Source organism: Danio rerio, chromosome 15 (genome assembly GCF_052040795.2).
Source record: "Danio rerio strain M-AB ecotype USA chromosome 15, GRCz13ab, whole genome shotgun sequence".
In the NCBI taxonomy this organism is placed as follows: Eukaryota; Metazoa; Chordata; class Actinopteri; order Cypriniformes; family Danionidae; genus Danio; species Danio rerio.
This window is the reverse complement of record NC_141035.1, coordinates 36,080,001-36,093,394: the sequence shown is the minus strand read 5'-3', so window position 1 is coordinate 36,093,394 and position 13,394 is coordinate 36,080,001. Positions and strand designations below refer to the sequence as shown.

The 13,394-nt window shown below is 36.1% G+C and overlaps 1 protein-coding gene and 1 long non-coding RNA gene across 9 annotated transcripts in view; both read left to right on the top strand.

Annotated features, from left to right (window-relative positions):
- nbeab (neurobeachin b) overlaps positions 1-13,394 on the top strand; it is a 569,044-nt gene that overhangs the window by 209,073 nt on the left and 346,577 nt on the right. For all 8 annotated transcript variants that reach the window (XM_087284306.1, XM_087284305.1, XM_087284304.1 and 5 more), the window contains exons 14-17: positions 3,827-3,906; positions 7,767-7,829; positions 8,849-8,946; positions 10,269-10,361. In XM_087284306.1, the coding sequence (XP_087140432.1) occupies positions 3,827-3,906; positions 7,767-7,829; positions 8,849-8,946; positions 10,269-10,361 (334 nt within the window). The remainder of the gene's footprint in view (positions 1-3,826; positions 3,907-7,766; positions 7,830-8,848; positions 8,947-10,268; positions 10,362-13,394) is intronic.
- On the top strand, positions 4,119-7,392 carry LOC147840670 (uncharacterized). Its single transcript, XR_015509688.1, has 2 exons — positions 4,119-5,603; positions 5,679-7,392. It is a non-coding gene; the product is annotated as an uncharacterized LOC147840670 (long non-coding RNA).

Sequence of the window (13,394 nt, the reverse complement as noted above, 5' to 3'; positions counted from 1 at the left end):
AAATAAATTTTCCTTCTTTTGGTTTTTATTTCCCATTTTCCTGGCTTCAGAAGATAAGCCATAGTATGACTCCAGACCCAATTACTGCATATTTACTGTGGCCAGCATTAATATTTACACTCTCTGAAGGGATCGTTTTTAATTTCACTTCTGTGTGTGTGTCCTCATTTTGATAGGAAGCTTCTGTTTGGGCCAGTCTTAAGGATAGTACACTGTACAGGAGGATTTGAGTGTACATGCATTGATTATATGTTTGACACCATGCCAGGTTCATTACTCTTTGCAAATAAGAGACAGTGTTTGCAGTGAACATTCATATTCACAATCAATTAAATGCTACTGGAAGAAGTGTTATTAAGTAAAAGAGATATCAGTCACACTATTGATCTGTTTGGTTTTGCTTTAATCATGTCCTTGCTCTTCTAATGCGATCCAGTAGACAGGAAAATTAATTACAAATATATGTTTTGCTCAATTTGGAGATGAGCTTGGCACAAGTTGCTCCGATGTCTCTCAGATTTGGTGTTTGCTAATTGAATTGTGTGAAAATAATTTTAATACTGATTGATAAATTGGTCGTAGTGTATGTGTGTGCATGTGAGTGTGTATGGGTGTTTCCCGGTACTGGGTTGCAGCTAAAAGGGGATGCGCTGTGTAAAACATATGCTGTATAAGTTGGCGGTTTATTCCGTTGTGGCAACCACTGATAAATAAAGGAACTAAGACACAGGAAAATTAATATATATATAAATGAATTTGACAAAGGATGAAGACAATGGACGGTCAATTTCAGACAAAGTCATCTCTTTAATTAAAAGCAATGCTGATCTTGTTAATAAAATGACTGATGTAATTGATTATTGGCATAGTTTTTTTTTCCAGTCACTGAGAGCAACACAAAAATGATGCATCGTAAATAAACCTGCTTGAGCCAATGAAGCTAAAGACTGGGCTAATTAACACACTTTACTGGCGTGCTGATTAGCTTACTGAAATGCACCTTATGCAAATGAGCCTAATCAACTGCTTCAACACAAACATTACGTTTTTGCAGACAGTGATGTACATTTCATTACAGGTACAATCTGGAGGTGTCAATCACATCGTGAATGTGTAGTTACAACAAGCTACTTTACATATGATGCAATTTTTTAATACTTTGTTCGTTTTTATAAGAAATCCCACAAAAATAAATGATCACTTTATTCATGTTACCTTTGTTTCGGATCATGCTTTGGTTTCGAAACACCCAGGTAACATGAATACTGTAAAGCGATTCGAAAAACCTAGGTCACGTGACTAAAGCAATTCAAAACACCCAGGTCATGTGACTAAAGTGATTCGAAACACACAGGTCACGTGACTAAAGCAATTTGAAACACCCAGATCCCGTGACTAAAGCAATTTAAAACACCCAGGTCATGTGACTTGTGATTCGAAACACCCAGGTCACATGACTAAAGCGATTTGAAAAACCCAGGTCACGTGACTAAAGTGATTCGAAACACCAAGGTCATGTGACTAAAGCAATTCAAAACAACCAGATCACATGACTAAAGCGATTCGAAACACCCAGGTCATTTGACTAAATCTATTCGAAACACCCTGATCACGTGACTACTGCAATTTAAAACACCCAGATCACGTAATTAAAGCAATTTGAAACAAAATGGTGTCAATTCTGTAACATGTACAGGTTTCAAATCGTTTTGAAGCATCAAAACATTTGTCAAAACAAGTAAAGCCTTGCTCTGCCCACCACTAGCATGCTGTAGTCAGGCTAAAACACAACAAATATCCTCACAAGGAAAAAAAAAAACAACTTCCTAAAATGGCTGATAAGCAGAAGCCCATTCAGTGTGTTTCTTTGGACCTTATTTATTTCTCCAAAATCTACTAACCACGCATGATATATTTTTTCTTAACAATGTACACTAGTATTTTTCACATATTATTAGAGCACAAAGTGCTGAATACAAACACACACACACACACACACACACACACACACACATATATATATATATATATATTATATACATATTATATATATATATATATATATATATATAATTTTTTTTTTTCAGTTATCTACAAATTATATTTTGAGTTTAGTTTTGGTTTTATTTAATGACTCTGCTATAATTTCATTCATTCATTTTCTTGTCGGCTTAGTCCCTTTATTAATCTGGGGTCGCCACAGCGGAATGAACTGCCAACTTATCCAGCAAGTTTTTTACGCAGCGGATGCCCTTCCAGCTGCAACCCATCTCTGATAAACATTCACACACACATTCACACACACACTCATACACTACGGACAATTTAGCCTACAAAATTCACCTGTACCGCATGTCTTTGGACTGTGGGGGAAACCGGAGCACCCGGAGGAAACCCACGCAAAGGCAGGGAGAACATGCAAACTCCACACAAATACGTCAACTGAGCCGAGGTTCGAACCAGCGATCTTTTTGCTGTGAGGTGACAGCACTACCTACTGCGCCACTGCCTCGTCTCTGCTATAATTTAAGAAGCATTTTAATATGTTCTCAGGCATTTAGTTTTAATGATTAAATATAAGTGAACTACAATGTTTAAACAGCATTAAAAATTAAAACTTGTTGTTGTGTATGTTTATTCATTGTGCACATTATCATCTACAAATTGTAAACAAGTTGTTTTATTGTCTGCAATGAAATACAAGTGAAAGTAAAATTGGAAATCACTACTTTTATTTGCGTTTTCCATACAGTTCCAACTTTGTTGGGTTGTATTAAAATAAAGATAACACATATACAGAGTACAATTACTCTGCAAACTAGAATAAAAAAGAAAAACTTGCTGGAAAGTACACTTAAATTCTATCGCTGCTTGTTTAAACTAGTTAAATGGGTTGAAAAAAAACTTATTAAAATTAAGATAACACATATACAGAGTACAATTACTCTGCAAACTAGAATAAAAAAGAAAAACTTGCTGGAAAGTACTCTTAAATTATTTTGCTGCATGTTTAAACTAGGTAAATGAGTTGAAAAAAAACTATTTTTAAGTGTTTTTTTGGGACAACTTTATTGTTTTATGTTCAATCCACTTAAATTTGTAAAATCGAATTAACTTAACTTTTGTGTATTTGTGTTGGAACAACATGAGCGAATTGTGTGGAACCCTGCGTGTTTGTAAATATTGTTATAGATGTAGTATTAAAAGTATATCTTTCCATTAGAAAATTCAGCAGCCTCAGAAATGTTCTATTGATTCAGAAATAAAAACAGCCCCAGTTGCTTATAATTACATTTTACAATTCTTCAAGAATGAAACCTTTCAAGACATGTCAGTTTTTGTAAAATTGCTGGCCGCTGATGTCATGCGAAGAGAGAAAGAGACATGTTAAATGAAGCAGAGTTGATCATCTCAGACGGTGTCGTAGCGAATGATCTTTGGTGAACAGACCTCCAGAGATGAATCTGCGAATGTGACAGCTAATCAATTTGTGCTTCATTTTATATCAAAGCGCAGGCCGTTCTCAGTAAAACAGCAAATGAAAAGCTGTCGTGCACAAACACTGCACTTGAAAGCAGCTTTAGAGGGATGTGATGTTACTGAAATGAGCTGTGGCCTGCTGAACTCTCTCTGCCTGCCCGTCTGGAGCTAATAAGGGCTTGGCTTTTTGTCTGACCTCTGGAAGACTGTTCTCGACTGGCAGACACTGTTTGACACCCTCGCTAAGAATTTAATGGCAGTATTTTGTGAAACATTAAACATGACATTTTTGGGGGATGTAGTGTGCTCGGTTGTAACAGTTCCTCTGTGTATTTTGTGTTTGCAGATGGTCCTCGGCCCTCACAGAAAGAGATCAGCTCTCTCAGAGCCTTCATGCTGCTCTTCCTCAAACAGCTCATACTGAAGGTAGACTGTATTTTATCAATCAATCAATCAATCAATCAATCAATCAATCAATCAATCAATCAATTAAGGGTAACACTTTAAAATACAGTTGTGTTAGTAATTGTTTGTACTAACATAAACAAATAGTGAACAATACATTTATTAATGTATATATTACTGTTTGTTACAGTTAGTGTTAGTACAGTTTTCATTGTTGGATAATGTTAACTCAGTGCATTAATGTTTACAAGGATTAATGTGAACAGGTATTGAATTATATAGTGTGTGTATAGCAAAAGAAAATGCTATCTATTTTAATTATAATTCATATTTATAAAGGTCGCACACTGGATACACCGCTTGATGACGTGCCACGCAGCGCTGTGCACTTTAGAATTGTAAACAAAGGTTTCTTTAGACGAAATACCGTATTTGTAAAAACTCAAGATGCGCACGCAGCAATAGTTTGTTGTTGTCTTACAAACAAGTTATATTGATTACATATTAAATATATTATTTACATAATGCTTTTAGAGTATTATAACAGCTTGTCACCCAGTGATCAGCACAGTTATACAGCAAAATTAACGTTAAAGTGAGCAGTGTTCGTCTCACAGGTCCATCTGCGATAGCACCCTCCCAAAGACGAAATGGCCTAGCATCCAGCCCGAAATATACATCTCTCATTAAACTCCAAGTGATTTTACAAGAGAGAAGTTAAAGGCCTACAAGTCTTTGGCTGCCAACAATGTTGTTCTGTGTGGTCATGTGCAAGAAATAATGTCCCATGGTACCAGTTTACCAGTTTCAAAACTATGTAGTGCTAAATACCGAGGTTTAGCCTAGCCAAAAACACAGAAAAAAGACTGTACAAGGCCTGGGTAATCATCTACGAGCAAAACAACTGCATTCTAACAGAGAACTGCATCTGTACGGCAGGATTTGTGAACTTGGATTTTTATGTTTCAATCTTAGCATTCAGTGTCCGCAGTTTAATTAACCATGTTTAACTGTTTTTGCTGAAATCATTGCTGCAATCAAAAACGTAAAGTAAATGAAAAGTAATGTGCATGATTAAGCATAGCGGGAACTTGCCTGATATGAGAACGGCAGAGTCCGACAATTTTAATTAGGTGGTCACTTCATTCAGCTCCATTTTCCTCCGGTTGTAATTAAAAGCAGTGCGGTGTACAGAAAAAGTGAAGTTTTCCATTTTTGGACTTTTGAATTTGGCATCCTCCCGCACAACTCGACATGTTTGCTATTGCAACCGTCTCTTTTTGCAACCAGGAACCCATATGACATCATGTATGACATAGGTTGGTAATTCATCTATTAGGGTACGGACTAGGCGTGTGACGAGATCTCGGGCTACGAGATCTCGCAAGAGTAAATTGTGACGAGATTTCTTGTGAAAAGTTATCTCGTGAGTTGTGATGTTATGATGGAGAGTGAGGGTGAGTTTAGCACTGAAGATTGGAGGCAGGATTGGATTAGAACTGCACATCAAGTGCTTTGCACACACCTGACAGGTTGGCCTCAGAGTTGCGCGTCACTCATTTGGGCCAGGTGAGTGGGACTTATCCAATTTTTTCTTCACAAGAGTTTAAGAGTTGCCGCGTCCAAAAGCGGAAACTGCTACAACTGCAGCCACATGCATTAAACACAGCACATAACATACAATGGAATAGCACTTTAGATATGCTTAAAGCCATAATGTGGATTATTCTAATTTCAGTCACATTATTGAAGTGCAGTAAAGACTTGTAAATGAAGTAATCAAACTATCACAGATGTGTAGGACTTTTAGCTGCATTTTGTGACAAGATGTTTCCTACACACTCAGCTTTTTGACAATTCTCTGCACCCATTGCGTCAGTAAAGGACCACAGACACACATCTTCTCCGAGCACAGACACACACACACACACACTCCTGGAGACACAAACACCCATCATCGTCATTATCATCATCACCGAACACACATTTATGCTGTCCAGAATAAACACAGAAGCTGTTGCTGAATGAAAGTGAAACTTTCTAAAGTTAATTTCTCATGTGAAATTGTACCTGAAAGAGGCCAGTCAGTCGAGTTTATTGCTAAATATTTAGCAGTGTTTGCATGTCCTTAACGGCACAATCATTAAAATAAATGTAAAACAACATTCATTACAAGTTGATTTAAAAAAGCACCTAAATAGTTTTGCAATTTTTTTAGTTGAATAAAATATTTTGCATTCATGTATTTCATCATTGAAGGTTTCTTAAAATACTGTAAAAATCTTGTCTCGTTCTTGTGAACCCAATCTCGTGTTTCGTCTTATATCGTGGAGTAAGCGTCTCGACACACCCCTAGAATGCACACAGACGTCAAAGTCGATGGCTGCCTGTGGCGCCCAGCTGTGACTCAGGACACTGTTCATATTTCTGCCTCGCCACAGAGCGCCATTTGAATAGTTTTATTTTAAATACCATGCAAATGTACGCTTTCACTGTGTGATACTTCAAACTGTCATGTGCGACACATCCAATGTGTGACCTGCTTTTAAAGCATTGATTATTACAACTTATTTTGTTTTGTTATGTTTTGTTTTTTATTACTATTATAATTAATTTTAATGTAGTAATTGTTTCATTTAAATAGCATATATTTATTTAGCTGCGTTTGCAATTTAGTTGAAAAGCATTTGTAAAGATGTACACCTTGCTCAGTATTGAAGTATAAAAATAGATTTATATGTGTAATTCAATTTATGTAAATACACATCAAACTCAAACTCCCCTTTGATATATTTTTTATTTAATTTGTGTTTTAATTTTGTTGCCAAATTTATTGTTAAATGCATTATAGAAGTTGTTATGTCGTGCTCAATATTTATTACATTTAGATTTGTATTTATTTCTTCTATTGTGGTCAGGAGTTACATTCAATAGACCATAAAAATAATAAAAGCCAAATATTTACTTGAAATGCTGAAAAACTATCAAAAACAACGTACAAAACCTAATGTAACTTTCCCTTATGAATTAATGTTCCTTTTCAAGGTTAAAATGATGCCTGCTGTAGATTTAATTTTCATTTGGTGCCTGTCACCAATACACAAATATTGATATATCAAAAGTATTGCGAACAGCAGCTCTAGGGCAGCTGTTCTGACAGCTTCTCGCTCTCATTCACCAATCTCAGCTGTTTACAATTTTCCAGCAGGACCGTAGCAGAAAGTGTACACTTGTTCAGACCACGGCTAACATATCAAGAAATCTGTCAGGTGGCCAAAGCGCAAGCAAACAACAATTAGCTCTCAAGCTGCCTGCGCTTTCGCAGTAATGGGAAACGTGTGCATTCATCAGCGGCGCTCCAACCAGACAGTTCACACTGCTCAACTAATAATAAGAGACAGCTTGTAAAAGTCAAGACCCAAATTCACTCTGAACAGTAATTTCAGCAAACACAAACAGCCGCACTGAATTTTAACTTGTTTTGGGGTTTTTGTCTTGTCTCAAAAAGTTTCATATCTTGTCAGCATGCTGATGACTGTACACTTAAGAATTTATTTGTCTGACAATCATTTGTCTGTTATCACCCGTAAAATGTAAGAAAAAGTAAAAATAAAAACAGTACGAAGCAATTGAGTGCGAATTATTACCTTCTTTTGAATAATAGTAACGATAAGATTAACGCACCAAACCAAAGAACTAACTAAAAAAAAACGCAAGCGCGCAGGGCAAACTTCAGTAACTCTGCACACGTGAGTTTTTTTTAATTCAACCCCTAAAAATTAAATGCAACCACTGTAGTTCATCCAATGACCCATTTTTTTTTCAGTGTAGAACTATACTGTGAAAGTAGATCAACTCTGTGTCTGTTTTTTGTTTGTCAGGATCGAGGTGTTAAAGAAGATGAGCTTCAGAGTATTCTCAACTACCTGTTGACCATGCATGAGGTGCGTCTTTAGCAAATCCCTGTTTTTGAACCCTTTCAATGCGATGCATGATATCTATTTTGGAAGATTTCTTATTTTTTCAGGATATTTGATGGACCTAATACACTCCTTAAAGTGATACTTCACCTCAAAATGTACTTACTCTTCTGTTCTGTTGCAGCTGTCGATGTATTTTTTTATAACATGAACTGTATTTTACTGTAGGACAGATATGCAGTATGTTACTGTATTTTAAGTTGTATTGTGAAAATTGCTTTATATTTTATCGTAAATATAAAGTATATACATATAGATCAAGATAAATGGTGCTGTAAATGTAAATATAGTATTTTTGCTGTAATAGAATTACAGTAAGTTACTGCTGGCAGTAAGTTACTGTAGATTCATCAGAAAACTGAATGAAGTTGAGATAATAAAGCATTTATTAACACACAAAGTAACCATTATGGCTGAATAATTATTAGTTTATTAATCATTTACTGAATGATCTTTAAAAAAAACTCCAACTATTCTTAAATAACTGTAAATTAATGCAATACTTCATTTAGTATTTAAAAACGAATCATTAAAGATTGAAAAAACAACCATTAAGCACATTATATGTGTGGTTATAAGTCAGGAATACAGAATTTGTAGCTGTATTTATTACTAACATCTATTAATGTAGAGTCAATGCTTTATAAATATTGAATTAACTATTTGCTTGTGCTTCATAAATGATTCATAGTGTGTAGTTATTATAAAGTGTGACCAAAAGTTGTAGACAGCACTAATAAGGCATAATGCCTGTCCAAATTAGTGCATCTGGACTGCAATAAAATGGAACTAAAGCTTTATTAAGAGCAGTGTGTGTGTGTGTGTGTGTGTGTGTGTGTGTGTGTGTGTGTGTGTGTGTGTGTGTGTGTGTGTGTGTGTGTGCGTGCGTGCGTGCGTGCGTGCGTGCGTGCGTGCGTGCGTGCGTGCGTGTGTCTGTGTGTCTGTGTGTCTGTGTGTCTGTGTGTGTGTGTGACTGGATTCAGGATGAAAATCTTCATGATGTTCTTCAACTGCTGGTGGCCCTCATGTCTGAACACCCGGCTTCCATGATTCCTGCATTTGACCAGAGAAACGGCATCCGGTTAGATGCCTCTTACTCACACTCTCACACATACACACACACACACAGTCAGATTTCATTATATTTCATCTTGTCCCCCATGATGGAGTTTGCCAACATGATACAATCATGAATTATTCACAAGACTCCACGCTGGAATTGCAATGATATTTTCATATTTATTTATTTTTTTCTATCAAACGGGATAAAGCCCACGGCCTGCATGTCAAGCTAATGAAATATAGATGGATTTGATAGAGTTATTTGCTTTTTGAAAGTTGGGGTTCGGCTCAAAATAAGCAATGTGACTTTTGATGAACAGCTTCATGGTGGTTTACACAATGCCATTTCCTCTTGAGTATTGCTTATTTTGGGCTGCAAATTTCTAATTTACTTGCAGTTGTCACTAGATGCACTTAAAAAATGTGAAGTGTTTGGAACCATTTTCTTTATCTTTTTGACTGAATATGTACTTGAATGATTCATAATTATTCTGATTTTGGCCCTCATGAATTTATTCACATTTACAGCCAAAAGAGATTTTTCAAAAGAGATTTATGGGAAGATGGTTACAGAAAGTTTATAAGTTATTATCTGTATTAAACTATTTAAAACATTTTAAGCCATGTCTTTTTGAGCCACAGCTTATATTATTTTAAAACAATGTAGTACATGTGTTTAGCAAGGACACATTACATTGATTAAAAAATTCAGTAGACCTTTTATACTGATACAAACGATTCTTTTTGAAATAAATGCACTTTCATTTCAAATAAAAAAATTTAAGACCCTCAAATACAAGTTTATTTCCCAGTTTTAAATTTTTTTTAATAATTATTTTATAATATAGCTATTTTAAAAATGTTATTTATGCCTTTTAGTTGTCAAAAATACTTGTTAAATTATCTCTGTCAAAAGAATAGAACTACAATATTACATTTATAATTATTTATGAAATTGTTCAATTTAATTTAATTTAATTCAATTTATCTTTATTTTTATAGCTTTTTTTACAATGTGTCAAAGCAGCTCAACATAGAAATTCTAATAAACTGAAACTGTGTCAGTCCAGTTTTCAGAGTTGAATTTCAGTTTAGTTCAGTTTAGTGTGGTTTAATTTTCACTGCTGAAAACTCATCGATGCACAGCTCCACAAGTCCCAAACCAAGCAAGCCAGTGGCAGTCATGAGGAACAAACGTCGCTAATTGACGAAAGTGAATGAACAATAAACATAAAGTAAAATGTTTAAGTAACATTATGGTAAAGCATTCAAAACATGTATTTTCTGATGCAAACATTACATAGTTTTTCAAAACATTATGCCTTTTTTTTCTTCTTCCAGGGTGGTGTACAAATTACTGGCTTCCAAGAGTGAAAGCATCCGAGTTCAGGCTCTGAAAGTTCTGGCTTATTTCCTCAAACACTTGGGCCACAAGTAAGTTTATCCATCCTTCTCCTTTCCACAGGCATTTTCACATACAAAGTCTAACAAAAGTTGTTCTCTCTCTCTCTCAAGTGAATCCTACAAGGTGAATGTCGTGGTTTTATAAGGACAGAGTCCTCATTTGTAGTGGGTTATGAAATATTAAAGTTTTTTCTGACTATTTGAAGTAGTGGGTGAGTGGCTCCAGGGCTTTTGTTTAGGAAGGTATCTATAGTGAGATAGTCTACCCAGAAGCTTTTTCTTTTATGTGTTGTGTGATTGTGTGTTTTAGTTTTCATGCGCAATGTAGCAATATGATGAAGGTCATGTTAAATAACAGTGATTTTTTATTACGTTTTTATTAAGTTTGTATATACTTTTTGTTTAATTTGTTAAGGAAATAGACAGAAACATTTAATATAATATAATATAATATAATATAATATAATATAATATAATATAATATAATATAATATTATATAATATAATATAATATAATATTCATTCATTCATTTTCTTGTTGGCTTAGTCCCTTTATTAATCCAGGGTCGACACAGCGGAATGAACCGCCAACTTATCCAGCAAATTTTTACGCAGCGGATGCCCTTCCAGCCGCAACCCATCTCTGGGAAACATCCACACACACACACACACACTCATACACTACGGACAATTTAGCCTACCCAATTCACCTGTACCGCATGTCTTTGGACTGTGGGGGAAACCGGAGCACCCGGAGGAAACCCAGGCAGGGAGAAGGCATGGAGAACATGCAAACTCCACACTGAAACCCCAACTGAGCCGAGATTATAATATAATATAATATAATATAATATAATATAATATAATAAGTTTAGTTTATATACGTTTATGTTATATATGTTTATACAACAGTTCTGTCTGGTTCTCGAATCTGATTATCTGAACTCATAAGGCTGATTTATACTTCTGCGTCAAACATCGGCGTATGCTACGGCGCTGACGCATAGCCCTTCACCGTGGCCATCGCCGTCACTGACATGCACCTCTCAAAAAATGTAACTACACGTCACAACGACGCGTAGCCTAAGCTCTGTGATTGGTCGGCTTGGTAGCGCTGACGAGTCTGGGCGGGACCGAGCGCCGCGCGAGCGATTGTTTACAAGTGTGGAGTCCCGTGAAGGAGCTCCGGATGGAAAGTTTTGTTTTGTGTTTACCTCATAGTTAAAGTTGTTGCACGTCCGCCGGTTCCTGCCTCAAAATGAGCGAGTTTGAGCCACTTGTACATCCCGGAAGTGTTCAGGAAAAGCAAAAAAGTAGCGAAGAAACTCGACACAGAGGAACATTTACACCTCACTGCCAACTAGCGTTTCGGAAGTGTTAATGCAGACCGACAGAGACAGCGCGCAGAAGTATAAATGCACAGCCACACGCGTTGCATGCGCCGTGGGTTACGCCGGTCACCTGACGCAGAAGTATAAATCAGGCTTATTACTCCACTCACAGGAGTGGCAAGCAGAGGACTACAGTTTGACAAATATTGAGACTCTTCGTGTTTAATTTTCATTTTTATATACATTGTCGTCAAACTGTTGTATAAACGCAATATCATACTCATAGCAGTGATATATGGCAGTGATATATTTATTTATTTATTTATTAAGACATTCGTAGCATAATGGTCAGACTTGTTATAAATAATTAACTTTTTCTTTTTTGTAAGGAAAAAATATTTTATAATATTACATTTTCATTGCATTTTTGAGCAATTAAATGTAGCCCTGCATGGAGAGCAAGAAATCTATTTTATTGATTACATGTTATTTATTTGTGTTTGTTTGTTTGCTTCCAAACTTTTGTTTAGAATATGTATGTTTCAGATTTCATGGATGCACACCAAAATATGTATTTAATCATTCAAATCGTTAGTCTGGCTTCAGTACAAAAATACAAAAATCAACTGAATAAATAAAAGGATTAACTGATAAACATCTAGTCACTCGTATTATAATATTATCTTCAGCTGAACCTCGCAAAAACGGAAATGCTTGTAGTTTCTGCCAACCCGACTCTACACCATAACTTTTCAATCCAGATGGATGGGGCAACCATTACTGCATCCAAAATGGTGAAAAGCCTTGGAGTAACGATTGATGACCAACTAAACTTCTCTGACCACATTTCTAGAACTGCTCGATCGTGCAGATTTGCACTCTATAACATCAGAAAGATCCGACCCTTCTTATCTGAACATGCAGCTCAACTCCTTGTTCAAGCTCTTGTTCTCTCCAAACTGGATTACTGCAACTCTCTACTAGCTGGGCTTCCAGCTAACTCTATCAAGCCTCTTCAACTGCTCCAGAATGCAGCAGCACGAGTTGTCTTCAATGAACCTAAACGAGCACATGTCACTCCGCTGCTAGTCCGTTTGCACTGGCTGCCAGTTGCTGCTCGCATCAAATTCAAAACTCTGATGTTTGCCTACAAAGTGACTTCTGGCCTAGCACCTTCTTATCTGCACTCACTTCTGCAGATCTATGTGCCCTCCAGAAACTTGCATTCTGTGAATGAACGTCGCCTCGTGGTTCCATCCCAAAGAGGGAAAAAATCACTTTCGCGAACGCTCACGCTCAATCTGCCCAGTTGGTGGAATGAACTCCCTAACTGCATCAGAACAGCAGAGTCACTCGCTATTTTCAAGAAACGACTAAAAACTCAACTATTTAGTCTCCACTTCACTTCCTAATCTGCAATTGCCTCTTTGAATATCACACTAACTGTACAAAAAAAAAAAACTACTAATACTTCCCTTCTTAGACTTTACAGACCTGAAACTTGCCTTTAGTACTTATTCATTGTTGCTCTTAGTTGTGTAAATTGCTTCCTTGTCCTCATTTGTAAGTCGCTTTGGATAAAAGCGTCTGCTAAATGACTAAATGTAAATGTAAATATTAAGAGAAAATTTTGCTGAACTAAACTCCACTTTATGCTCTGTGTTTTTGCATTACACCATGTAAATGATGTAAAGCATTCTCTCTCACTTATAGCCTTGCGAATATACGTACT